This window comes from Juglans regia, chromosome 16 (genome assembly GCF_001411555.2).
Source record: "Juglans regia cultivar Chandler chromosome 16, Walnut 2.0, whole genome shotgun sequence".
In the NCBI taxonomy this organism is placed as follows: domain Eukaryota; kingdom Viridiplantae; phylum Streptophyta; class Magnoliopsida; order Fagales; family Juglandaceae; genus Juglans; species Juglans regia.
Genome location: NC_049916.1, coordinates 7,115,853 through 7,143,574, shown reverse-complemented (window position 1 = coordinate 7,143,574; position 27,722 = coordinate 7,115,853). Strand labels below are relative to the sequence as shown.

Here is a 27,722-nt window from a genome sequence, read left to right as displayed (position 1 = left end):
CCAATATTTTAACTTTATAATACTTTTATTCAACTTTTTCTTTCTTATTTTCCAAAAAACACATACAACATTTTACACTACAACAGATTCTTTGTTTTGTGATGGATGAAACCATCAAGGGAAAAAATTTAACTGTCACATAAACTTTTTGGTGATGGTTAGTGTAACAACTAGCTAGAAATTCAATGGTGGAATTTCTATAGGCTTTAGGAACCTTATGAAGACATGGAGTTTTCACGAATCGACTATTAATCGCATAAGCTTTAATTTGTCAGCATAGTCAGTGTTACCACTCACTGTGGTGTCAGAAATACGATTTTATTTATTTAAGATAGTTAGAAGTGCCAGGATGAAATATGGTCTACGCCATTAAACTTAGAGGAATATTTATGATTTTATGGCGCAATAAACCATTTCCAATTTTAAGACGAAACGCTTGTTTGAAAACATGTTTTGTTTATTTTAAGACACTTCGGAGTTGGATTTCGATAAACAAATTGCATATTAGGTTTGTGTGTATGTTTAGAATTTTACAAAACAAAATTTATTACACTTTTCCCAAAGTGAATAATAACCTCAATAGTAGCACCAAGTGTAATGTTTTCAAAATCACAATGTGGAATGTCCAAATTAGGTTAAAAAAGTTTTATTTGGACACTTGGCAAGGTTTTAACCACAATTACTGAATAGTATAGAACACTAGGCACCAAGAGGAACCATGAGATGGAAATGTGAAAAAATTCAAGGTGTGAGATCATGTCACCTAAACAAAACCATATTCAATCCAATCGTCCATTTTGTGCCAAATCAAATAGGGTTTTAGTACTATTGAAACCGTAAATAGTTGGAATCCAATTGAAACACTAAAAGCTTGGTTGAAACGGAAATCCTAAACGGTTTCCCCAAACCCTAAACTTGGTTTCCAAACCCTAAATTGAACCAATTTCTAGCATTGTGTTTAACTACTTAATTAAATCACTTCCACATGCTATTAATCCCTCAAATTCATATTATAACATCATCATTCAACCTTTTAGACTTTGAAATTTTGATTGGGTCAAGAAAAAATGAATTTGGGTTTGACAGCATCTCAAACTCTAATCAAACCCCAAATTGAAGCCCACTTGTTTAAGGCCCACAAATTTTGACCACCTTGGCAAAACTTCTTGAAGAAGTTTCCACCCACCCATGGCAGGCCTACCTTTTCTCATGACAGTCCCAAATAGTCACTTGATGTGAGAGGAAAATGCCACCTCACCACCACTCTTCTCTTGGAAGTTTCATTGGCAGAAAATCACTCACTATTTGCATATTTTTGTGACCTAATCACCACCTATCAATGTGTCACTCAAGCTCATACTTCACTTTTCAGAAGTGTATTAGGCCTACAAGTCATCATTTCACTCATTTCACCCATTTTCATTTCCGTTTTTGGAGAGAACACTCGGGGCTTGTTTGGAAATAGATCTCATCCCAAAATTCTTATTTTATCTCATCTCATCTAATCTCTTTTCTAAACATAATTCAAATGCAAAATTTTCAAACTAATCATTACTCTTTCCCAAACTTTCAATTAAAAAATAATTCAACTTTTTTAAATTCTAAAATAAAAGTAATATTATAAAACTATATCCTAAAAATATTTTAATTTTATATAATATTTTTTATTCAACATTTTCTTTCTCATTTCTCAAAATCTAAAAAATACTCAACTCAAACAATATCACTACTATTCACAAACTATTTTACTACAATTCACAGAATTTTCACTAGAATTCAATTAGAGGCTCTGTACATTATGACGGATATACTGCCATTTGAGATTGTGATCACAAGATTTCTGCTACACGCCGGGATCCTGCCAGATATTGCAGAGCGTGTCCAAGAGCCGATTTGACTAATCAACTCCTCCACCATGTCACGAAGCACAGGACACTCAAGATGTCGTCTTCGTGCTCCAATTTCAGAGCCGATTGATACTCAGGGAGATGCATACTCGAGAGATCATGGAGTATTGGCCGGAGGTGATTGATGCAGTGCATACGGAGATTCAAAGTGCCATTTTAGACTTATGTACAGAGATTAATTCTAGCACCTCTAACTTACTTATATAGATTGATACATCTCTGTGAATCAGGTCACGATCAGTACTCGGCTAACTCAGCTAGAGACTCGTCTAACTGGAGTAGAGGATGTGGTCAGAGAGTTACCTCAGTAGTAGTCTATATTTTTTATTTGCATTTTCTTTTTCTTTTTTTTTGTGGATAATATTTTGTGTTTTGTAAAATTAATTTAATTAAGAATTTTCTTTTTCTTTTCTACATTAATTATTGATTTCTATTGTGTATATATATATATATTCTTTAATTGCTATTTTTTTATAAATTAAAAATTTCTCCATAATTAAGTAAAAATTTTAGAAATTCTATCATCATTTGAATGTAACATAAAACCATTCGAATGTTTCTCCATTCCCACCAGATATTTCTGCAATAAATTTCTATTCGAACACTTTATTTTATGTTCGAACATTGATTAACCAGGTCGTTCGAACCATACAATAAATTGTTCTAATAGTAAGTCAATGTCCCATTAAATTTAGTGACTTAACCCACCAATTTTGATCATATATAATATCCGTTCGAATATTTATTTTATTATGTTCGAAAATATTTCTGCAATTAACATCCGTTCGAACCCTTTATTTTACGTTCGAACATCGATTCACCTTGACGTTCGAAAGGTGTTGTATGTTGTTTGAATGTTATGTCAATGTCTTACTAGATTTAGTCATTTAATGCATCAAATTCTCATTCGACCGTATATACTATCCATTCAAATGCTTATTTTACAAAATTTCTCGTCCCTACATATACCGTTCTAACAAATATTCTATGTTTTAACTGTAAACAACTTCCGTCATTTTTTAGGGATGAAATAAGAATTTCGTCTCAATAAGTTATATTTTGAGACGATTTTCATTTTGTCCAAAAGAAAAAAAAAATCGTCCCAGAATCTTAATTTTGTTGTAGTAAGAGTACATTCCACAGTCAACAAGGGGAAGATAAAGATTTTGTTGAAAGTAACTACCAAGTAAGAGTACATGATCTATCACCTCTATAATTTCTTAAACATCTTTTTTGTTTTCTATCAAACCACTTAATTAATTTTATTTTTTATTGTTACATCAGCTGTTGAAAAATTTAGATCTATGAAGTGTTTGGACCCTTAGAATATCTCAGAATATCTATAAATAATAGTGAAATGATTTGTAAATAATAGTGAAGTGATTTGAGTTAAGATGTTTTTTTAGATTTTGAGAAATGATGAGAAAGAAAAAGTTGAATAAAAATATTTATAAATTTAAAAAATTATTTGAATATAATTTTTAATATTATTTTCATTTTCAAAATTGAAAAAATTGTATTGAGTTTTGTATTTGGTCAGATAATGATGAGGTAAAGACTAGATAAAAAAGTTAAAGATTTAAAATTAAAAATTATTTTATATTTGAGTGATGTTTGAAAAGAAAATATCTGAGAATAGATCATTATTAATTTTTTATACAAGCAATGCCTTATTCATCTTATCTATCAAAATATTACATAATGAAGCTGCAGGTCGTCATCCACCCATAACAGCTACATGTCGTTTAGAAGAAATACTGAAGTCTGAAGAAGGATGACCAGCTACGCTACACTTCCTTTTTATTATGTCGATTATTCTTTTCATTATTATTTGTACATATTTCCATATTAAGATGCCTTCTGTTTTTAGTATGTAAATCGGTTAGTTTGTTAGGAAATATGTGTATAAGTAGCTGCTTGTATCGTGCACAGTAATAATTGAATTCAATAGCACTTTCCAAAATTCCATGCCTCATGCTCTCTGAGCACTCTCGTCCCTTTCCTCTATTCTATTAGATGGTATCAGAACTAAAAATCAAAATATTGAGAACTGACAATGGCAGTGAATTCCTCATGACAGATTTTTTTAACTCCAAACGAATTGTACATACCACTTGTGTTGCCACTCCTCAACAAAATGGAATTATTGAGAGAAAGCACCAACACATACTTAACGTGGCTCGTGCTTTAAACCTCCAAGCTGGTCTCTCAACAGAATATTGGAATGATTATGTGTTAACGGCAACCTACTTAATTAATAGAACCCCTAGTCCACTTCTCATGAATAAAACTCCATTTGAACTTTTATTACATACTCCACCCACCTATTCTCACCTCAAAATTTTTTGTTCCCTCTGTTTTGCTTCTACCCTTTCCCATGGTAGAAAAAAAATTTGACCCCCAAAGTCGCATGTGCATTTTTCTTAGTTACCCATTTGGTACCAAAGGGTATAAACTACTTGAGATTGAGTTCAAAACCATTTTCATTTCTCGGGATGTAATTTTCCATAAGTCAATATTCCATTTTCAATCCTTGCCCATCCCTACTTCCACCACATCCTCTAATCTCAGCTTTGTTTTCTCCCAACCATTATCTAATAATATTGATTTTCCCACTCCAACTCCACCCTCCAATTCCATTACCCTCCCAGAAACCATATCACCATCTCTGCCCACTACATCCTCTCCTTCATCTCCCATCAATTCTCCTCCATCTCCACCCCTCCCAAGTCCATCCAATACTCTACCACTTCGTAGGTCTACCAGATCAAGAAGAGCTCCCCAGTACTTGCAAGACTTCTACTGTGACCAGGCCTCATTTTCAGCTTCAGATCAATCGTTATCCAAGGCTTCTACACCTCCTCATGGTAATCCTTGTTCACTATCAAATTTTCTTTCTTACCAGAAATTTTCACCTACTTTTAGTGCCTTCTCCACCTCTATTTCCACTGTGTTTGAACCTCAAACCTACAAGCAAGCCGTGGCACACCCTGGCTAGTGTCAAGCCATGAATAATGAGTTGGAAGCTTTAGAACAGAACCAAACTTGGATTATCACTGATTTACCTCCTGGAAAAGATATCATTGACTGCAAGTATGTCTACAAAACTAAGTTTAATTATGATGGGTCAGTTGAGAGATTAAAAGCAAGACTTGTTGCCAAAGATTTTACACAACAAGAGGGCATAGATTATACAGAGACTTTTTCTTCGGTAGCTAAACTTGTGACAATTCGGGTTTTGCTCTTGGTGGCAGCCATCCAAGGATGGTTTCTTCATCAATTTGACGTTAACAATGTCTTTCTCCATGGTGACTTAGAAGAGGAGATTTATATGCGCAAACCCCAGGGATATAACAAAGGAGGACCTCAACAAGTATGCAAGTTACTTAAGAGCCTTTATGGCCTTAAGGCATCACGATAATGGTACTCAAAATTCTCCTCCTCTCTTATTGCCTTTGGTTTTCAACAATCTAGAGCCAATTATAGCCTTTTTATCAAGCTTGATGGTACTGTATTTACTGTCTTATTAGTCTATGTAGACGATATCATTGTGGCTGGAAATTGTCCCACAACCATCATAGGTCTCAAATCTTTTCTTAATAGCCAATTTAAGATCAAGGATCTTGGTTCTTTACGCTATTTTCTTGGCTTGGAAGTTGCCCGATCTTCTAAAGGAATTCACCTATGCCAACGCAAGTATGCATTGGATATTTTGGTTGACTCATGAACCCTTGGTAGCAAACCCACCAAGCTGCCAATTGACCAGAATTTTAAATTGAGCAAGGATTCTGGCGACCCCATTTCAGATCCAAGCTCTTATAGGAGGCTCATTGGTCGCTTGTTGTATCTCACCCTCACTCGGCTTGATTTGTGCTACGTTGTGCAGCTCCTTAGTCAATTTATGGACAACCCAAGGACTCAACATTCATCCATTGCTCACAAAGTACTAAGATACATCAAAGCTGCCCCGGGACAAGGTATTTTGCTGCCATCTACCTCTCAATTTCAGCTCAAAGCCTATTGCGACTCGGATTGGGCTTCATGCCCCGACACTCGTCAATCTACTACAGGATATTGTATCCTTCTTAGTGATTCACTTGTTTCTTGGAAAACAAAAAAATAAATTGGTATCTCGTTCATCGGCTAAAGCCGAGTACCGTTCCATGGCCTCAACTTGTTCCGAACTCACTTGGTTGCGCTACCTGCTTTCTGATCTTAAAATTCCACGTCCACAAGCTGCAGTACTTTATTGTGACAACCAAGCCGCTCTACACATAACTGTCAATCCGGTCTTCCATGAACGGACTAAGCATATTGAGTTGGATTGTCACCTAATAAGGGATAAAAGTTAAGAAGGAGCTGTCACCACAGCTCATATTGCATCCCAATACCAGCTAGCTGACATCTTTACAAAGGCATTGCATTATTATCTTCTACAAAAACATTTATCCAAGATGGGAATAGTGAATCTCTATTCTCCATCTTGCAGGGGCTATTACATAATGAAGCTGTAGGTCGTCATCCACCCATAACGGCTACATGTCGTTTAAAAGAAATACTGAAGTCTGAAGAATGATGACCAGCTACGCTACACTTCCTTTTTATTATGTCGATTATTCTTTTCATTATTATTTGTACATATTTTCATATTAAGATACCTTTTGTTTTTAGTATGTAAATCGGTTAGTTTGTTAGGAAATATGTGTATAAGTAGCTGCTTGTATCGTGCACAGTAATAATTGAATTCAAGAGCACTTTCCAGAATTCCATGCCTCATGCTCTCTGAGCACTCTCGTCCATTTCCTCTGTTTTGTTACACAAAACGCGTGCCAACTTATCGTCTAGATCAAATTTGGTATCTTTCTCTGCATGCATGCATGGAAAGAAATGTTTCTTTTTGAAGAATCTTCTTGGGCTTTCTCTAATCTTGCAGATTTACTTTGTCCATATATAGGAAAAGTGTTATTTTAAAAGCAAGCAGAGGAGGATAAGGTAGATCATGCAGCATGAATTAGCCGTCTAGGATAACTAGATATTGGAACAAAAGAAAATCTGGATTCATAAAAATATTATCGATCAGTTTTTATCACAGTAAGATTTGTCATTTTGATTTTTGTTTTAAGAGTGAGTAAGCGATGGTACTGCTGGATCAGAAAGCCATATGATATTTTAGCTTGTTGTAGCACTACTGCGCTGTGAATTGGGTCAATCATATATATATATATGCATGAGTCATGATTTTGTTTAGGCCCGTGCAAAAGAAGGCCTCGCCCAATGAATCCGAAAAGCCCGACAAGGGTACACCCGACTAAAGTCGGTTTCATCGGATCAAACCCAACACCAGGTATATTACATTTACACCCATCATCGGTCGAAACTGATCACCCGAGGAAAAGGAAAAGAACCAGTGCATTGCTTAGTGCATTCCCAACCCAACCGCAATCTTTCCACAAACTTTTCCTCATCTGGATTTCTCAGAATTGCCAAATTCACTTTCCAACTTTCCCTTCATCCGAGACAGTAACATACATGAACCTGTAATATCCCTGTGATGTGTATGTTGTAAATGGATTGGATAGTAGTAATTATGGGTTGATAATTGATGGAAAACGTTATGCAGGTGAGCTGTTTGTGGAAATGACTCTAAGGAAAACTGGAAAAGAGATGGATATAAGGTTCTTCGAGGGACCCTTAACCTCCCATAGACTTGATTCAATAATCTCAAAATAAAATGTCAGATGCCCAAGTTTGTGCCCCCGGACTATCCTAATACCCACGCAGGAGTAACTAACCAAAGCAGTAACATATGGACACGTGCCCTAACTCATAACTAAATAAAGCAGAAATTCAAATACCACGTTCTAGACCTTTTAAAGAAATACAAGTCTGAAATGTAAATAACTGAAATTATGCAAACGGGGCGTTTAATAAATCCAACGAAACGGTGCGGTTTGGGTGAAATGGTGAGCTTCAATCATAGCTGCTGCTGTGCGTTTTGGTACTCGGTTCAAGGCTGCCGCTATGCGTTTTGGTACCAGGTTTTACTTCACTTGACTTCCCGAACTCCTTCACTTCAGTTCTACCTTGTCTTCGGTGCCATGTAACCCTAACTCTCTGCCATACGTCTCTTTCCCCATAGCCTCATAACAGAACCAAGCACGTTTGATGGCGAACACGAGCGTCTCGTTGACGTAGTGCTGGAACCCGTTGCCATAGTCGCCGTCAAAGGAGACGAGCTCGCAATGCAGGTTCTCCTGGCGCGTTACCCGCATCTACTTCTCGATGAGGTCGTCCATGGTCATCTTGCGGCTGAAGGAACCAGCGAGGTGGAAGGTTGGGCCGGAAACTGTGCGCTCCCCATTGTAGGTGAGGAAAACAATGGAGCCATGGGAGAGATTGAGCGCAAAGAGAGGGATAGAAGGGTTGGACATCATCGCAAAGAGAGCGGTCTAGTTTTAGACGGGGATTCGAGGCTAGGATTAGATTAAGGTTTTGACTTAGGCTTTCACGATGGTTTCTGGAAGGATGGATGAGACGGGCGCTTCAATGGTTTGGACAACGGCGGAGCAGCACTGGTTTGATGTGGGTGTGGTCGCTAGCTATGGAGTTGGATACTGAGTGGAATCTCTTCCATTGTGCAAAGTTGTAATTTTCTAAACCTAAGTATCATTTATTAAACTACAAAGATAACTCAAGTGAAGTGATCTAAAAAATATTTAGCCCTGAATAAACTAAAAAGGTTAACTGATCAATTAAAAGGACTGGGCACAACCCAAATTGGAGATGGCCAAACAGATTTTGAGTCACCTACATAAGCTCGAAAGTGCTCAAACTTTTCTTCATCCAAGCTAAATGCACCTACATCCAAATCCCTTCCAGTTCCCTTGATTTGAAAGTTTAGTTGGGTGTCAGTAAAATATATACAATTTCTCTTATAGCTCGGAAAATCGAGAGACGAAAAGGATATAGTGGAATTCAATCCCAAGAACAGCACATCATCTCCTAAGCTTTTAACCTCACACCATGTTTGAGCAATTGTGTCGAGTTTGAAAATCTCAAAACCAACAGTCTCAAGTGTGATTATCTGGTCCCCATGTTCATCGTACTCATCGACGTCGTCATATTTCATGTCCCTTCGGACCAACATTAGCCCAGTACTAGAAGACCAACACAAATATAAATTGTCGAGCAACAATCTCGTAGGTACAATGTCTTTGAACTTTGGCTTTGGACATGAATTAGAACCTGCATTCATAATATTGTCAAAAACTACCAGCCGTCCAAGATGTTGAACTCCGTACAATTTGCCTCCATGAAATAAGAGATCTTCCATAAGAGGGATGTCTTCATCAAGTAATGACCATTTGTTGTCTCCACGTTTACAGTAGGCTAGTTTTGCATATTCACCAAAGATAGCCACTGCCACAAAATCACTGCAAGTAGGACTCGAAGAAAAGACAACTTTTTGTAGGAGACTGTTCCTGACATGAGTTGCACCCAAGGAATAATATTCCTTGAAATTATAACATCCATCGCCATCGGGAATCCCCTCCCAAAGTTGATACTCATTGTCTTGATTATGAGCATTATACTCTCTTATATCAGGAAACTTGGACCTTGGAGGAAGCCAAACTCTGGCTCTTGTAAGTGGATTTAGTGCATATATTGCATCCTTCTTGTCATGAATCACAACCCAGCCATGGTCTGATCCCTTAAAAGCTATCTGATCTCCAGCCTCAGGCAAATCTAGTTTGTATACATTCTTCTCAAGCGGGTTCCAGAATCCACATGTCTTGCTTCCAAGATTATCAGGTAGCAACAACCACGGACCGACGACTGAGTGGTTTGATAGTTTTGGAAGGTGAGAACGCCACGAAGAGCAAACACAACGGAGTCTAACTTTGTCAATGTAAAGGACAAGACTCTCTTCAATGGAATCCACCAAATCTGTAGGAAGTGAGGACCACATGATATCGGTACCTACATGTTTTTAAAAAATGCATGTAAAAATTACAAACTAGAGTGAAAGAGTGAATATGATTCAAATGGAAGGAAAAAAAAAAAAAAATCTCAAATGAAACAACAGAAATACACATATATAGCACAATTTTCCTTTGATCAAAACATCAAAAGGCAAGGTTGAGAAATATATATATAGCCAGCTGAGAATAATGGAGACTCCTGGTAAGGATTTCATCACTTTCTATAAGTGAAATATTAGGGGATCGAATACTAACAAAATTACTATACATGCACAGCGGGAAAAATAGGGTCCATGGGAGAAGGAAATTACAGAAACAATGGAGAATATAATACTGCATCATGATTTTCTGGTCTAGAAATTTCTTTCTAAAAATAAATACAAAAGAAAAGAGTCAGTACATACCGGAACTGCTAATATAAATCCATACTTTAAAAAAAAATTAAAATTATAATAATATTTATTTTAAAATAATATTTTATTTTATTTTATTTTATTTATTAATAGAACTGCACACCAATCTTGCTCTGATTGTATATAGGACTTCTCGAAAACGAGAAAAAAACGCAAAAGAAGTTAGAAAACCAACCTAGAGAATGGCAGCTCGATCGACGGGACCAGGTTTTGACCGATGAGAAGAGAAGGCTGCGAAGTAACTGTCCGTGGAGTTTGATCACTTGATGACCATAAAAGGCATTACGGATGCATATATAGTGTTTTGGACGGGCCAGGTCGTGGAGAATCCTAGTTCTGAAGGGAGTGGGAAATATCAATTGACCAATATAACCCTCGTGAGAATATCCCTTACAAGCTAGTAAAGGATTATCATTTCTTATTCAATGAATAATGCTTCTATATCCTCTCATTTTACTTCCTTATTTTGGCCATTCATGTATTTAATATTTTTTTTTTTTTGTTTATTGATTAAGAAAATAATTATTAGTGTATTGATATATTTTTTTATTTTTAAAAATATTTAAATATGTTAAAAAATGTGAAAAGAAAAAAAGGGCAAAAGATGAATTTCGCTTAGGCAACACACCCAGCAATCACTGCTGGGTGGTAGCCTAGCATCACTCTTTCTTTATATGATTGATATTAGGAAAAAAAACACAGCGCCAACTGAAAAGTCTAGTTAATATATATATATATATATATAAAAATTCTATTTATAAGCCAGTGTGGATAATACACCTAATAAAGATTTTACTTAACATAATTTAATTTGAAAAAGAAATTTTAAAATTTAAATCTTACAAATTAAATTTTATCACTTAAGTAATGGTAATGATGTGGTCTACACACTAACTTGAGAATAGAATAATTCAAATATAAAATTAGAAACCCAATTAAATTTCTCTTTTATTCTAATTAATATTAGAATAAAAATAATAAGTGACAAAAGAGGTGTTGTTACAGATTATGGAGAAACAAGTAGAAACTAAGGAAATTCCTCAGGTTATTCAAAACCTTTTATCTACTTATCAAGACTTTTTTTTTTTTTAACCAAAAGGGTTTTCCGTTTGGGGGGAAAGTTGCTTGGTCCGGATTGAAGAAACCGACTAGACAAGTTGGCTCGGTCCGGCTCGGACCAGACCGACCCAGGACCGAGACCAGTCGGTCTCGGTCCCTGAAATAGAGCACTGAGAATTTTCAGTCCGGTCCCGATCCAAGGGTTTCCCACCTTGGATCAGACCGGACCGACCGAATTTAAAATATATATATTTTATATATATTATTTATATAATAATTATATAATTAATTATATAATTTTTATATAACCTATCACCATTAAAAATATAAAATTTTAAATATGTTATTAACAAATTAATATTCTATCAATTAACTAATTATATAGTAATTATATATGTAAAGAATGTAATTTTCATCTAATTTATTATCATTGACCATATAAATTAGTTTTTTATTGAGTTAGTTACATAATCCACATTAATAATTCACTTAACTTTAATTTAGTATTTTAAATAAAAAAAAATTATTAATTTATTTTAAATAATAATAATAATAATAATAATAATAAAATAATTAGGCCGGACCGAACGGACCGATAGCTACCGGTCCGGTCCGGTCCCTAGGGATGTTCAGTCCAATCCGATCCGAGAAAAATGATGGACCGGACAGGACCGAACCGATTTACCCCCCTATTTGTCCCTAGTAGATCTCATATTCATTCTATTTTTTTAAAGCCTGGATCTAAGGTTGTATTTGTTAGGCCCTACAGATACCCTTATCTTCAAAAAGATGAAATTGAAAAGATTATAAGGAAGTTGTTACATAATTGAGTGATTCGCCCAAACCAAATCCATACTCTTCTCCAATTTTGTTAGTAAGGAAGGCGGATGGTAGCTAGAAAATGTGTATAGACTATAGGGCTTTGAATAATGAAACTATTAAGGATAAGTTTCCTATCGCTATTGTAGAAAAGTTGCTTGATGAATTATTCAGGTCACAGAGTTGCAGGATATTTTATTTCAGTGGAGATTACAATCACACATAGTGAGTTACAAGAGTACCACTCTACTCACACAATCTCTACTCTCACTCTCTAAGGTTTTTTCTCTCTCTTAATATGCTCTCACATCTTTGCCTCTCATTGTTCACTCTGATTTACTGAACATCCACACAAGACAACAAACATTACATATATATAGTGAAAACGGCATTAAAAACCCTAAATGACAAAACTGGGTTCTTGGCTTGAGCGAGTGTCAAATGTGCCTCAAGCAAATAGCCAATAAAACATTAGCTCAAGCGGCCTATCGAGCGCTGCTCAAGTGAACAATAGGGTTAGTGCTTCGCTCGAGCCCAGCATCACGCGAACAATCTGTCTGATCTTCGCTCGAGCCCACTGTCAAGTGTACCTCGAGTAAACTCACAGGTTGAGCTTCGCTTGCGCGCCGGGTCGAGTGATAGTGGAGCAAACTTTCTGTTTGCACCTTTTTTGCTCACAAACTGGGCTCCACATGCAACCCAACAATCTCCCACTTGGAGACTGGTTCTCCACATGCCAGCCACTATTTTAGCACAGCCTTATCTCCTCTGCAGCTCACAGCTTTCTGTCTTCAAGCCAAAAGATGCACTGAAGTCAAGCCCAACTTCAATCTCTCATGTGCATCGTCACATCCATTGGCAACTCACAACTCTCATTGCACTGAGAATATTCAGTCTCGAACCGACCCTGACAACCTCAGCTAACTCCCACTTACTAGATCTCCCTTCTCGTAAGATTTCTTTGTTCTTCTGTGGCTCACCACCTTCTGTCAGCAAGATACAAGTCAAGGTTGGTGTCCATCGTGGATGTCTAGTTGTCCTGGCAACTCTACGAGCACCAACTATAGGTGTAGACATCCCCGGAACACCAAACACTTTACTCCCATGTCTCACACCTCTGCTTTGCACCATGGTCTCGTGAGATTTCTCCAGACGTACATGAGGTACAACAAAACTTACTCCTTTTTACTTTCCCATCTGATTTGAGAGATCAAGCCTTCTTTGACACACCTATATATTTTCCTACACATCACTGGACCCTAATGTTAAATACAAAGTGTTAGTTCTCTTGCCACTTGCCAAGACCAACGCACCATTTGTGACCTTCCACGCTCCTCCAAAAAATGTTATTGTATGACCGATGTCGTTATGTTGTCCTACAGAGATCAGGCATTTCTTCAGATCTGGAACGTGTCTGACTTGCTGCAAACTCTACACGCTCCTAATTGAAAGTGCGATGCACACATCGCTCACTCCCACTACATTCAATACCTCTCCATTAGCCGTGTACATCTTCCCAAAATCACCAGCAACATAGTTTTGCATGATCTCTTTATGTGAGGTGCTATAACACAAAGCAAATCCAACACACAATCTTTAACCAGGTTGTGCACTGCAATAATTAGAGCATTTTGTATTTCTTCAGCCACCTCATTCATAGCGTCATCATCAATCCTTTCCTGATTCTGGTAGTCTCCCTTGATGTGACCCGGTTTGCCACAACTCCATCAAATGATCTGTTGGCTAGATCTCATTTTTGCTCCTACCCCTACTCTTGGATCTTGACCTATCGTGTCTCTTGCCCCTATCGTCAACACTCAGAGCCAAATCGGTACCAAAAAAAACTCCCTAGAGTCCTTTCTGCGTACCTCCTTAGCAAGAATCATGTCACGTACGTCATCATAATTCAGTTTCAACTTGCCAGTTGAATTACTTACTGCCATCCTTATGGTCTCTCAACTATTTAGCAACGATGCCAATAGAATCCACACTCTGATCTCATCATTAAACTCAATCTCTACAAAAGACAATTAATTTGTGATTGTATTAAAGTCATTCAAGTGTTGGGCAACAGACATACCATTTGACATCTTCAAATTGAATAGCTTATTCATCAGATGCACCTTGTTATTTGCCGATGGTTTTTCATACATAACAGACAAAGTCATCATGAGATCCATTGTGGTCCTCTACTTAATAAAATTGTGTGCAACCGATCCTAACAATGTCTGTCGAATAATCCCTAAAACTTGTCAATCTAATAGGTTCCAATCAGCATCGTCCATACTCTCCGGCTTCTTCTCCAAAAGTGAAAGATGGAGTCTCCTCCCAAAGAGGTAGTTCTTTATCTGCATCCTCCAGTACCCGAAATCAGTGCTGTCAAACTTCTTGATCCCAGGTGCTTTCACTTTGTCTTTAGCCATCGTTCTCACTCAAACCTGAGCATGACTCTGATACCAGTTATTGTGAAACCAACGATGACAACCAAATAAAAGCAACAATTACACAACACAAAATTAACATGATTTAGCAACATGCCTACATTCACAGAGCTGCAGGAGATTTTATTTTATATGAGATTACAATCACACACAGTGATCTACAAGAGTACCACTCTAATCACACAATCTCACTCTCACTCTAGGGTTTTTTCTCTCTCATAATATACTCTCACACATTTGCTTCTCTTTGTTCACTATGATTTACAGAACATCCACACGAGAGAACAAATATTACATATATATAGTGAAAACGATGCTGAAAACCCTAAACGAAAAAACTTTGTTCTTTGCTCGAGCACGTGTCGAGCACCTCGAGTAAACAGCCAATAGAACATTGGCTCGAGCGGTCTGTCAAGAGCTACTTAAGCGAACACTAGGGTTAGTGTTTCGATCGATCCCAGCATCACGCGAACCTTGAGCGAACAATCTATCTAATCTTCGCTCAAGCCCACTGTCGAGCGCACCTCGAGCGAATTCACAGGTTGAGATTTGCTCAAGCAATAGTCAAAAGAATTTTCTGTCTTCTCACAAACCAAGCTCCACATACAAGCCAACAGTAAGAACATGGCTAAGGGTTAGGTTTCTTCTTATAGTTTTACTATTAAGGGGGATTTGTTATTCTACAAGGAAGGTTGTATGTACCTAATGACCCCAATTTTATTCAAAGATTGTTGCATCTACTTCATAGTAGTGTTGAAGGTGGGCATTTTAGGGTAGACAAAACCCTTTACAGGGCTACGAGGAAGTTTGTCTGGCCAGGCCTTAAGGGTGTTGTTAAAGAGTTCATACGTGGTTGTGATGTTTTTCAGAGGATTAAGGTGGAGCAATCTAGGCCCAGTGGATTGCTTCAACCTCTTCCTATTCTTAATCAGCCTTGGACAGACATATCAATGGATTTCATTGAGGGTCTACCTGTTTCAAAGGTTCATTCAGTTATTTGGGTGGTAGTGGATAGATTGACTAAATATAGTCATTTTATCTCATTATCACATCCTTATACTACTAAGACTATTGCCTAACTTTTTATGCTGCATATTTTTCAAATTACATGGATTTCCTAAAGAGTACTACTAGGGTGCCGCCCATCAGTGACTGTTGAGTGTGCCCCTAGGCAAAATCTTTTTTTTTTTCATATTTTTTTAACATCCTTAAACATCTTAAAAAACTACCAATACACTAATAATCAATTCTTTAATCAATATGTAAAAAAAATTATAAAAAAAATTAAATACATGAGCTGTCAAAATGAGAGAACAAAATGTGGAAGCATACTAGCATTATTCTTTCCTAAATTTATTATGTTTGATAGGGATCCTGTTTTTACCAGTAGTTTCTCGAGAGAGCTCTTTAAAAGTCACGATGTACAGTTGTGCCATAGTACTGCCTATCATCCATAGACGGATGAGCAGTCTGAGGCTATTAATAAGAGTCTAGAAAACTATCTCAGATGTTTTGTTAGAGATCGTCCTAAGGACTTGGTATAATGGATTTCATTGGTAGAACGGTGGTACAATACATCGGTGCATAGCTCAACTAAGATGACCCCTTCTAGGTCGTGTATGGATCTCCACTTCCTTGGCTTGTATCATACATGTCTGGTACCACCCGAGTGGCCGAGGTAGATTAGCAATTGTTGACTAGAGATCAAATCATTATTTTTAACCAGCCGATATGGTCGATACCGTTGGGCCGATACAAGTACCATATAAGTTTCGTACCGACCCAAATACCTCCCGTACCAGCCGATATTTTAGCCTTCAATTTTTTTTTCATTTTTTCAAACTACAAGCTTATTTTTTGACCCACAATTCAGACTAAGCTATTTATAATTTATATATATGTATTTATATATAATTTATTCATATATAGACTATTATTTTAAAATATAATTTTATATATATTTATATATATAATTTATTCATATATTGACTATCCCGAAATGATACACGAAACGGTACCGGTACCGAAATATTTCATTACAGTGCCTTGACCGGTATGACTTCCAATACGGTATTCAAAACATTGGATCAAATGTTTCGTTTATTGAAAGATAACCTACATCGTGCACAAGATCGGATGAAAACATTTGCTGATTTAAAGAGAAAGGAACAAACTTTTGTAGAAGGGGATTGGTTTTACCTTTGGTTGCAGTCATACCAATAGTCTTCTGTATAATAGCATCTAGGGCCGAAAATTGGTCGGTCTGGACCGAAGAAACCAACCTAATCGACTGGTTTGTTCCAAACCAAACTGACTGGTTTGTTCCAGACTAGACTAAGACTAAGACCAGTCGATCTCAGTCCATGAAATAGAAAGATCGAAAGCTTTTGGTCCGGTCCCGAGGTGGGATTTTTCACCCCAGACCGACTGAATAGTCAAATAAAAAAATATTTTTTATATATATTATTTATATAATAATTGTATAATTAATTATGTAATTTTCATCTAATATATCACCATTTATAATATAAAATTTTAAATATGTAAATTGTAATTACAAATTAATATTAATGTAATTAATTAATTCACATTAATAATTCGCTTAATTTTAATTTAGTAATTTAAATAAATTTTCTTTATTAATTTATTCGAAAAAAATAAAAAAATTGGGCAGAACCAACCGGACCGATAGCTACCGATATGGTCCGGTCCCTATGGATGTTCAGTCCCATCCAAAAAAAATGATGGACATCACCCTCGGACCGGACCAACCGATTTACACCCCTAACAGGACCACTGCTTCCATGTATCTATGGCCCTTTCCAAGTGATCCAAAGGATTAGGGAAGTTGCTTACCGACTCAGTTGCCAGCATCGCCTCAGATTCATCCGAATAAGGGTTAGGGCAATTTATGCCAATCGTGGACTGTATGGGCCGAAGTTGGGATGGGCTCAGTCAGTTGGATCTTTGAATTAGAAGTTAATTATAATTGTATATAGTTGTAAAGCCCACAATTGTAAAAAGCCCATATGGCCCTCGAGATAGAGCCAAGAATTGTAAAAAGAGATTACGGCGGGAATGAGTATACAAGAAAATACACATTGATTCTCATACTCTGCATACCACTTAAAAACATATAATTTTATCATTTTATCCTCATATTTCATGAAACATATTTTGTGAAATATACAATCATATATTTTTAAATAGTGTGCAAGAGTGTAGGGCTTATGTTTAAAATTTTTCTTTTCACAATTCATCTCATCTCTCATCTAATTATTATAATTTTTTTAAATTTTCACATAAAATAAAATAAATAATTCAATTTTTTCAAATTTTAAAAATAAAAATCATATTAAAAAAATATATTCTAACAATATTTTATTTAACTTTTTATTTTAATCTCAACGCATCTCATCTCATTTGCGAAAACAAAACTCAGTTTGGATTGAGAATTTAGGCCTAATTTGTTTTCAGGATACAACTCAACTCATCTCATCTCATAATTACAATTTTATCAAATTCTCATACAAAATAAAATAAACAATTCAACTTTTTCAAATCTCAAAACAAAAATAATATTGAAAAATATATTCTAACAATATTTTATTCAACTTTTTAACTTTAGTCTCAACTCATCTCATCTCATCATTACAACTTTCACAAATTCTCACATAAAATACAATAAACAAAACTTTTTCAAATCCCAAAATAATAATAATACTAAAAAATAATATTCTAATAATATTTTATTCAATTTTCAACTTTCATCTTAACTCAACTCACTATTCAAACCAACCTAAGGCCCTACCACTTGAGCCAATCCTAGGGGTTTGGGTGCACCGGAAGCTTTATAAGTATCTCTAACATTTCTCACAATTTAGTAAAATAATGATGTGTATCCCATGGCGCCATACAAACAGTTCAAAACAAGGAAACAACTTCAATACCTAGCGTGTCTAGTTTATATTCACAAGACACAACTACAACTTGTAGTCTTCTTGGTCTAGAGGCAGGTAATTCAACCATGTTTACAAGGAAGTGGTAAAGGAAGAAGAGGTAGCTTATCATACAATTGAAAGAAGCTAAATCTTCCAGGACTCCTTTGATACTTTCATCCATTACAACATACCAGAAAAATGGGAGCAGTTACAACACAATTGCGTCTCGAACAGAAAAATTGATGCCTTCAAAATCATCTTCTCAGCTACAGAGGTTCGGTATGCACGCACCGGCATCTGAATTTTGTTGTTCCTTCCATATTCTTCCAGTAACTCTCAGCTTCAGCTCTTTTCTATCCCCACCAGAGAAGAAGAGAGCCATGTTTCTTTGGATAATGAGACCATCATGGCTGTCCCTGACCTTCCGGTGGCTATCTCGGATACTTCGTGGTGTACCTTCCCATATGAGTTTCCTGCCATTTGCCCCAACCTCAAGGCTATAAGTATAGTTCCGAGCCTCGTTTTCATCACCCATGAAACGGAGGAATGCCATGTAAACAGGGGCCATGCCAAGCTGGAAGGCTTCAAAGTGAAGGCAGAAGTATTGACCGAAACAATGAAAAACCTAAAAAAATAGAGCAGTCAAAGTAGTGAGATTCAGCTAATTAGGCAGATTGAACTGGTACAAAGGCAGCTGTTCAAATGAAAGCCAGAATCTGAAGCTCAGGGTTGCTCAGGGTATTTTTTTTCCAGAAAAAACTAGTCAGATAAATAAGCATAAATTAGTGGAGTTCTAAGTTTCAGTCAACCTAATATGTTTATATAAATACAACAAAAAAAGAATCTAAACAAAGAAATAATAGAATGCATGTTTAGTCATAATCTATCAAAGAAATTTATACAAATCTCTAATAGACTAGATAAACTATTTAATGGAGCTAGAAGATCCTGATTTAAGCACTTTTCAATTCTCTTTAGTATTTCAACAATTGCTGTTTAATTGACATTATTTATACATATCCTTATTGTATTGGCATGACGCATGTTAGGCACATGCTTATGTCATAAGGTCAGAATATACATGAATTCATTATTTAATAAAAATGGCACAAGTATATATAAATATATTATGGTCCCTAGCATACATGCTAAAGTTTTCTATATGTTGCAAGTTCGTGAGAAACTATTGTTCCATGTCAAGATTATAATACGTATTGAATACCATGCGAGTAATTATTAATCAAATGGTGACAGTAGAGTAATATTTAAGAAGTGTCGGTAGTGTTTATACGGCTAGCCCCAGAACCACTACGCCACCCCTTAAGGTTCAATTGATAATTCAAGGATGACATTAATCATTTCTTTTTTGACAAGTCGTGAAATAAAAATCTTGACCCATTTTCCTTTTAATTTTGTACGTCATTACATTTTTTGAGCGACACAAAAAGATTGCTACCTGAAGCAAATAACAGACACAAAGCATGTAATGCATTTCAGCATGCCTCAAAATGTCCTCTAAAGAATGATCATAAAAGATTCCTCTCCAATTAGTACATAATTTCTTTGATGAGAACTTTGTATGGAATATAGGTCCCATAACTATTTCCGCAAAACTAGATTCATACGGCATCATTGAAAAACAAGTAAGGAGGCAAGTTAGTAATTATGGAAAATCCCACCAAAGAATCTAAATACCATCATCACACTTACTGTGAGCATCCAAGTGGCATTCTCTACTTCCCGCGGATTGGACTTCACGTAACGATGGTTGAATGTGCATCCTGTGTGCATGTCCACCTTGTGATCATCCCTCAAATGAGCAACGAGGAAAGGGATATCCCCAACAACAGAGCACTCTGATCCAGCATATGGGCAATTATATGGTCTGAAGTTACACATTGCCTCATGTTTCAGCTTGCTGTAGTAAGGAAATATTTCTGGGCATCCCAAGGAGTAATACTTGCAAGGTAGTTCAAGTGACTCGGCCACCTTCTCCAAGGCTAAACACCTAATGTCTCCAAGCTCTTGTCTACAAGTGGGGCACCGGTTATGTACCCTCGTTTTACAGGTAGAGCAGAGAGTGTGTCCATTGTGGCACTGCATAAAAGGTAGTAGCTATTAGAAAAGGAGCTCATTCTAAGACCTACAAACTTAGAATATTCAAAGATGAATATACCATCATTGAAGAAAAAACCGATCAGTTTTTCATTATGAAATTGACATGGGTAGAAATCAGGGGGGAAACTAAGAAGAGATACAATATCATAAATTTCCATCCGATCAACAAGATAGAACTATATAGTGAAAAACGTTTGGTTAAAAAAAGAGAAAACGGAACGAAGTAAACACTGACCAATGCCCCAAGTGCTCCAATTATCAACTTCACTGCTTAAAGGAGATAATTATTGCAGAAAATTAGCCATACTTCAGAAGTCAACTGGTGCCAACTGGTTATATGCAATCTTGACCTTTTTTTTAATGATTATCCATAGTTTGCATAAGAAAATCTTCAATAACTGCTGTCCTCCCTACTTTAGATATCATTTTTTTCTCCCCAAAGCCAAAATGTCATGAACACTCAACAACTTCAGCATACCCAGGGGACAAGCTCCAATAGTTACCAACAAATAGTGTCTTCCCCAGAAAGCTATATAAACATGTCATCAACTATCAACTTATCAAACCTTCGGTCCTCCATGCAAAAGTGCAATGCCAAAAACTGCTAATATACACAAACAGCACCAAAGCCAACCACTGATTTCAAATCCTCTCTATGGCTTGCAGCTAAAAACATTTAAGAGGCATATCTAATAAGCAATAGATTTCAAATTCCATTCTGCCAAATGAACAAACAAGACCCAAGAAATTATAGGAAGTAGGAATGAAGTGGTGAAAACCAACATGATCAGCTACTCACGCGAGCCAAGATAAAATTTCTATTGACACCCCTCAACTCAATAAATTATATATAAGCTCCACACAGGTGTTTATGACCTGCACTGGACCTAATCAGATGACCAAGACAAAATGACCAGCAATTCCTTGTTCTGGACTTTAGACCCTCCCTTTGTTGAAAACCACGGTTACCTAAAAGTCACTTCAAATGATTTTAGTGGTTTACAAGTCCTAATTACTTAAAAGAAGGGCAATTTATTTTCAACGATAACCTCTTACCATGTACAAATATCCATGCGAAAAGCAAAGTACAAACAAGTACAAACAAATCCCGAAAGATTGGGAGATGGACGACCTTTCGGCCTTTTTTGATTTTGTGTATTCCACTAGTGTGTCGGGGGAAGGAGAAGACAAGATATGTTGGCATCCATCTAAGAAGGGAGTGTTCACGGCTCGCTCTTTCTACCATTCCTTAAACTTGCACAACTCAGTCCCGTTCCCATGGAAAAGCATTTGGAAGACAAAGGCACCTCTAAAGGCAGCTTTTTTTGTATGGACAGCATCTTTGGGGAAGATTCTTACCATAGATAACCTAAGGAAACGTGGCATTATCGCTATAAATTGGTGTTACATGTGTAAGAAGAGTGGTGAATCCGTTGACCATCTATTACTACATTGTGAGGTTGCCATGACTTTATGGACAGATGTCTTAGCACGGGTGGGATTAGCGTGGGTGATGCCGGAAAGGGTGTGTGATTTTTTAGCCTCTTGGAGAGGTATTAGGGGCAACACTCAAATTGCATCCATATGGAAGATGTTACCTATTTGTCTATGGTGGTGCATTTGGAGGGAGCGGAATGCAAGATGCTTTGAAGATCAAGAAAGATCAATGGAAGAGCTTAGAATTTTGTTTTTCAATACTTTACTCCATTGGTCGATTGTAATTGATTTTCATGGCAGGTCTTTTCATGAGTTTCTTGTATCTCTAAGCTAGACATTGTGATCGTGTTCATGTATATGTCCCGTGTACTTGGACACTCTTTGTCTCCCTTTTGATCAATAAAAATTTGTTTACCGATCAAAAAAAAAAAAAGGTTTGATTCATCAGTCTAATAAACATTGTCCTCTATAATTATCCAAATAAAAACCATTGTCCTCTATGCATATTCCATAACTAATTATAAATCTACAGCTAACCATTGTTTATATAACTTTCTACATTCATCCCAAAACAATCTATGGCGTGATAAAGAAACACCCACCCAGAAACTCAAAACCCATATCTAGTCAATCAACAATCATCTAACCAGCAAATCCTTCAAAACTCAGGCCCACATAAATTCCACTCAAACCCATCCCAAAGTCGCCAATCTCCAGCACTAATCCCCCAAACAACTTTCTACCAGATTATGAAACATCCCAATTATTTTTTTTTCAAAAGCAATCCTAATCCTACAAATCCACTCCATCCCCAACCAGATCGATCTCCGTCAAAATCTACGAACAAATCCCAACAAAAGATTTTCCAACAACCAAACCAGAAAATCATACGAGGAAAACACATGCAAAACCACACAAAATTTGAAAACACTTTAACAGAGAGAGGACAAACAGACCTGGTGGATTGGTGGGTACATGGAATTGGTACAGACAGGGCATTCAAGCAATTCGTGGACGCTGGTGGCCGGTGCAATCACCGTGGGACCCACAATGTTAATGCTATTAACGTTGTTGCCATTGCGAGGCCTGGAGGAAGAAAATTCGGAGTGATGGTGAGGATGTGGATGAAGACCATGGTGCTGTTGCTGGTGGTGGTGGATCTCATCCTCATCCAAATCCGATGACGAAACGCACTCAATATTGTCCAAATCCATCCCGACCGAGAAATCCCCACTAATCAGATCCCCTCCCGCCCTCCCCCCCAAAAAATAAAAAGAAAAAACCAACAGATTTCTGAGGTTTTCCTCTTCCCTCGATTTCCCTCAATTTCTCTTACACTCCAACAATTTTCCTTTGTTTTCTTGAGAAAATTTAGAGGAAAGAGGAAAAGAGGAGGGTGGGAAGACTGGGAAGAGCATCGACCTTGGATGGAATGGAATGGTCTGTTGGATGGCTTCCGAGGGAACAATTCCACTCCCCCCCTCTCTCTCTCTCTCTCTCTCTCTATGGGGAAAAAACCCCCCGAAAACAAAATAAACAAAAAAGGGCGAGGGGGGATGTGAAACTGTGAAGAAAGAAAAAGGAAGCTGTTCTCTCACAGAGACAGAGAAAGACGGGGGGTGACCGTTTTGATAGAGAAATTCCATCCCACGATTATTAAGGAAAATTTTACAACAAGGACCCGTTGTAAACTCGGTTCTCTCATCACTATTCAGTTCATCAGTTTTCTGTTCAATATACCAACAAGTGGACGTTTGGACACGTGGATAAAATGCATAATTCTTAATATTCTCAAAACTTCTTATAATTTTATTTTTAAACATTACTCTAATATAAAATATTTTTTAATTTTAAATCATCAAGTTTTTCATTACATAATCATTATCCAAATATAAAAATAATATAATTTTTCAAAATTCAAAACAAGAATAATATTAAAAAATTATATTCAAACAATTTTTAACTTCATAATATTTTTATTTAACTTTTTATCTCATTTTTCAAAATCTAATAAAACATCTTAATTCAAATAATTTTACTATTATTTACAAAATTATGAAATATTCAAAGTGTCCAAACGAGCTAGTCTACTCATATAGAATTAAAATCCTACTTATAACGCCTCAATCCCAAAGGTCTGGAGAGTTAGCTCCTAATATTGAATATTCTCTTCGATGGCACAATTATATATATAAACCAGAAACACCATAAAATGTTCAATCCAAATATCAATATTCCTCCATAGAGACACTAAAGGAAATCCTCAATAAAATAAATCAAAAATTCACCAAAGACTAAAAAATATCAATAACTTAACATACCAAAATAGCCGAAAAAAATAGCTATACTAAACATGACCCAATAAATACTTGTACCAAATGACACTTATTCCTCTATGATCCTCACATTTTGCTAAAACTTCCTACTCTTGTTCTCTAGCTGAATCATCAAAATTATCTAAAAAATATTGTAGAGATAAGAGGTAAGTTATCAACAACTCAGTAAACAAGAAATATATGCTAATATGTAAACATGAGCATTTCCATAAAATTCAAAATGCAGAAACAAAACATTTCATTTTCAATATGCAAATATCAAAAATACATATTATCATAAAATCAAAGCAACATTTCAAACTGTTCATATTCAAAGACACATTTGGCACAACATGACCGAATATTTTCATCTTATCATATTAGAGCATCATTTCATAATAGAGACCATGTTTAACTCCTATGGTAGGGTTGTGCACTCTGTGGATAGCCAAGCAAAACATAAACCACCATGTTGCCAGAGCGATTGCACTCAGAACAAATACCACTATTATATCTCGTGATAGGACCAAAAGTCACTATTATATCCCGTGATAAAGCCAGAGGTCACTATTATATCCCGTTACAGGACCATATGTCACTATTATATCCTTTAATAGGGTCAAAGGTCACTATTATATCCCATGATAGGGCAACATATCAGAGCAAAACAAAATCAGAATCACCATATCAAAACCAGAATCAGAGTCAGAACAGAATTAGAATCAGAGTCAGAACAGAATCAGAAAGTCATGCCAAAGGTTTTTCAGATGTCACATCATATCAAAACAGAGTATTGAAATTCAGATCATTTCACATTTTCCAAAACAGATTCAGAACATCTTCGCGTCACATTCAAAAATTATCAAATTTTCATATTTGCTCATTTTTCTCAATTCAATAACAGAATGTCAAAAATAAGCTCATATCTACACCAGTCATGCTAGAAAATAATTTATTCTTATAGAGAATTTCATGAGTAATGCAGAACAAATAAATGAAGTCGTTTCATATTTCTTTTCATAACAAAATATGCATATTTTTCAAAAATCAACATCAACCTATTTTATTTTTATGCAAAGTCTAGTATAGAAACCCCGCTTACTTGGACTTCTTAACTTCTCAAAATTTCCTCACAATAGCATTAAGGGAATAACAATCGTCACCTAATAACAAAAATCATGTAGCTTGAGTAAATCTTTAATTGAACAGTCACCTCATATTTACACCCAAAATACTTATTTTAATTTCTCAAAAAACCTAAAAATTTTCTTAACCCTAAAATATCATCGCTTTCTAATTTCATCAATGTCCAATATAAAACTAAGCTCGTGATGAAAAAAAAAAATTACAAATTAAGTCCAAAACACTCTAAAATATTAACAAGCTTTTGAAATAAATCAAGGCTTAACCAAAAATAAGCCCAACACGAGTTAAGCTCGTGGGCTTTAATGACAGACTTGTAAATACTGTGCGGCTGTACCTATCCAAGCAAGAGACCAGAAACAAAGGCCCTGTGTGATTGAGCACTCCGTCGAAGTTGACATTAGGCATGGAGCATAGAGACGCGGCGGAAGCTAGCTGAGGGTGGTGCAGCGTAGAATTCGTTGAGCTGAGTGGCTGAACACGAGAGAGAAAGAGAGAGCCCAAGAATGTGAGAAAAAGAGGGAGAGGCGGAGATGAAACCGTGGGCACGGTGTGAGCTTACCGAGAGGTATCAACAGCGGCTTGGGGTGGCGTGGGGTTCCTGGCAGCACTTTCTGTGCAGTGTGGTGACTTCGAGTAGGGATAGCAACATGGCTCACGGTGGCAAGCACTTCCCCTGTTTCAGTGTGGTGCAAACAGAGCACACAGTCCAGATTTTTCAGTGGCTGGGCACGGAGGCGTAGGCGACTTTGTGGAGGTTGTTGTTGCACGGTGGTTGATCAGAGGGAACACGGCGGACTTGCGACAGTGGCTAAAAGGTGCAGTCTTTGGCTGTTTAGGATGGCTTGAACATACGGGGTTGGTAGTGCGGCGGGGCTGCTCTATGGTGGTTCGAGCGACTATTCAAGGGTGTAGCAGACGACTACGATGTACGTGGATTTCCAATCATGTGGTTTTTGGATGGCACAGGAGGTGCAAAGATGACTCCGTGAAGCAACTGTGTGAGGCTGTGCTAGCAGGTGTTGGGAGGCAACGACGGGAGACGTGGGGTATGGAACGTGTGACATGGAAGAAACTGTTGTGCAGGTGGTGTGATCTCAATGAATGGTTGCTCTATATACACGCTGTTGGAAACCGTAATGGAAGTAGATGACGTATGTGCATGGGATATGCGAGTGAAAACTACTCCCTGGTTGCCATGGCTTGGGCTTTTTCTCTGACTTGGATTGGTGTCAAATCGCCTTAGTCCAGCGCCACCTAGGCATCTAGGTGGCATCAAATGTGGCAAATCCAACTAGATCTTCCAAACTTGGAGTCGTGGTGGCACCAAATCTAGCCTAGGTGTCGGGTCCGATTGGATCTAGTCATTCCAAGGTTGGATCTATGCATTCTAGGGCTGGATCCGACCTTATTGCCATTAGAATTTTTTCAGCAGTATCGGCCACCACTCAGGGTGGCAATTGTAATCAGTGGCCACATTTATTTTTTAATTATTATTATTTTAATCATCTCTTGAGAAGAGGGCGATCATAATGATGTCAAGCGATTGTTTTAAAAAGCAATTAACATTAAGATGTTTAAAAAGCTTAAGATTTATATTTTAAGGTTTTTGTTTTTTTTTTTAAATAACTAATTTAGTATAGTTGAGCTTATTATAGAATTTAAAAAAAAAATTCTTCTAATAAGTCACTATTTATTACCTTACACCCCCACACCTTATAAAAAATACATCTATATTCTATGAAAATAAATTTAGAATATAAGAGTAAATAGTAACTGATAACTAAAATTTTTCTTTTTAAGATGTTAAGATGATGAGTTAGGATTGGAGGGTATAAAGACATGGGCTTTACACCCAACGCCGACTATCAGCACCTCCCGATTAGTAAATGTGAGGTGTTGCTATCAGGATTGGTGTAGTAAAACCTAGATCTTACACCATGAAAGCCTGGCTCGCCACCTCAACGTTTCAATCATTTTACAATAGGCTCAATTATGTCATATTAAAATGACACTCTTAAACCCTAAAATATAATCCTTAATGCTATTTATTTTAAAGATAGTTTTCATACACCATATCGGCCGACACTCGAGGTGGCGGCTACCACCCCCAAGAAATATCTCAAAAAAATCACAAGATAAATTTA

The 27,722-nt window shown here is 36.6% G+C and overlaps 2 protein-coding genes across 2 annotated transcripts; both read right to left on the bottom strand.

Annotated features, from left to right (window-relative positions):
* Positions 1 to 8,655: 8,655 nt before the first annotated feature.
* LOC109007466 (F-box protein SKIP23-like) lies at positions 8,656 to 13,311 on the bottom strand. Its single transcript, XM_018987137.1, has 2 exons — positions 13,116 to 13,311; positions 8,656 to 9,887 (listed from the first exon to the last, which is right to left on the bottom strand). The coding sequence occupies exons 1-2, from the start codon at positions 13,309 to 13,311 to the stop codon at positions 8,656 to 8,658; spliced, it is 1,428 nt and encodes a 475-aa protein (XP_018842682.1).
* A 5,160-nt stretch (positions 13,312 to 18,471) lies between these two features.
* On the bottom strand, positions 18,472 to 23,747 carry LOC109007585 (E3 ubiquitin-protein ligase SINAT5-like). The gene is made up of 3 exons (XM_018987332.2): positions 23,074 to 23,747; positions 20,273 to 20,659; positions 18,472 to 19,187 (listed from the first exon to the last, which is right to left on the bottom strand). Exons 1-3 carry the CDS (start codon positions 23,329 to 23,331, stop codon positions 18,825 to 18,827), a joined length of 1,008 nt encoding a protein of 335 aa, XP_018842877.1. The 5' UTR covers positions 23,332 to 23,747; the 3' UTR covers positions 18,472 to 18,824.
* Positions 23,748 to 27,722: the final 3,975 nt, after the last annotated feature.

Bases quoted from the DNA above. Each gene is read 5' to 3' on its own strand.
- LOC109007466 (XM_018987137.1), bottom strand. From the start codon at position 13,311: ATGGTGCAAAGCAGAGGTGTGAGACATGGGAGTAAAGTGTTTGGTGTT. The intron at 9,888-13,115 runs GTAAGTGGGAGT...AAAAACATGTAG, and splicing joins CTTACGAGAAGGGAGATCTA to GTACCGATATCATGTGGTCC.
- LOC109007585 (XM_018987332.2), bottom strand. From the start codon at position 23,331: ATGGATTTGGACAATATTGAGTGCGTTTCGTCATCGGATTTGGATGAG. The intron at 20,660-23,073 runs GTCTGTTTGTCC...CCTTTTATGCAG, and splicing joins TGTACCCACCAATCCACCAG to TGCCACAATGGACACACTCT. The intron at 19,188-20,272 runs GTAAGTGTGATG...CTATTTTTTTAG, and splicing joins ATGCCACTTGGATGCTCACA to GTTTTTCATTGTTTCGGTCA.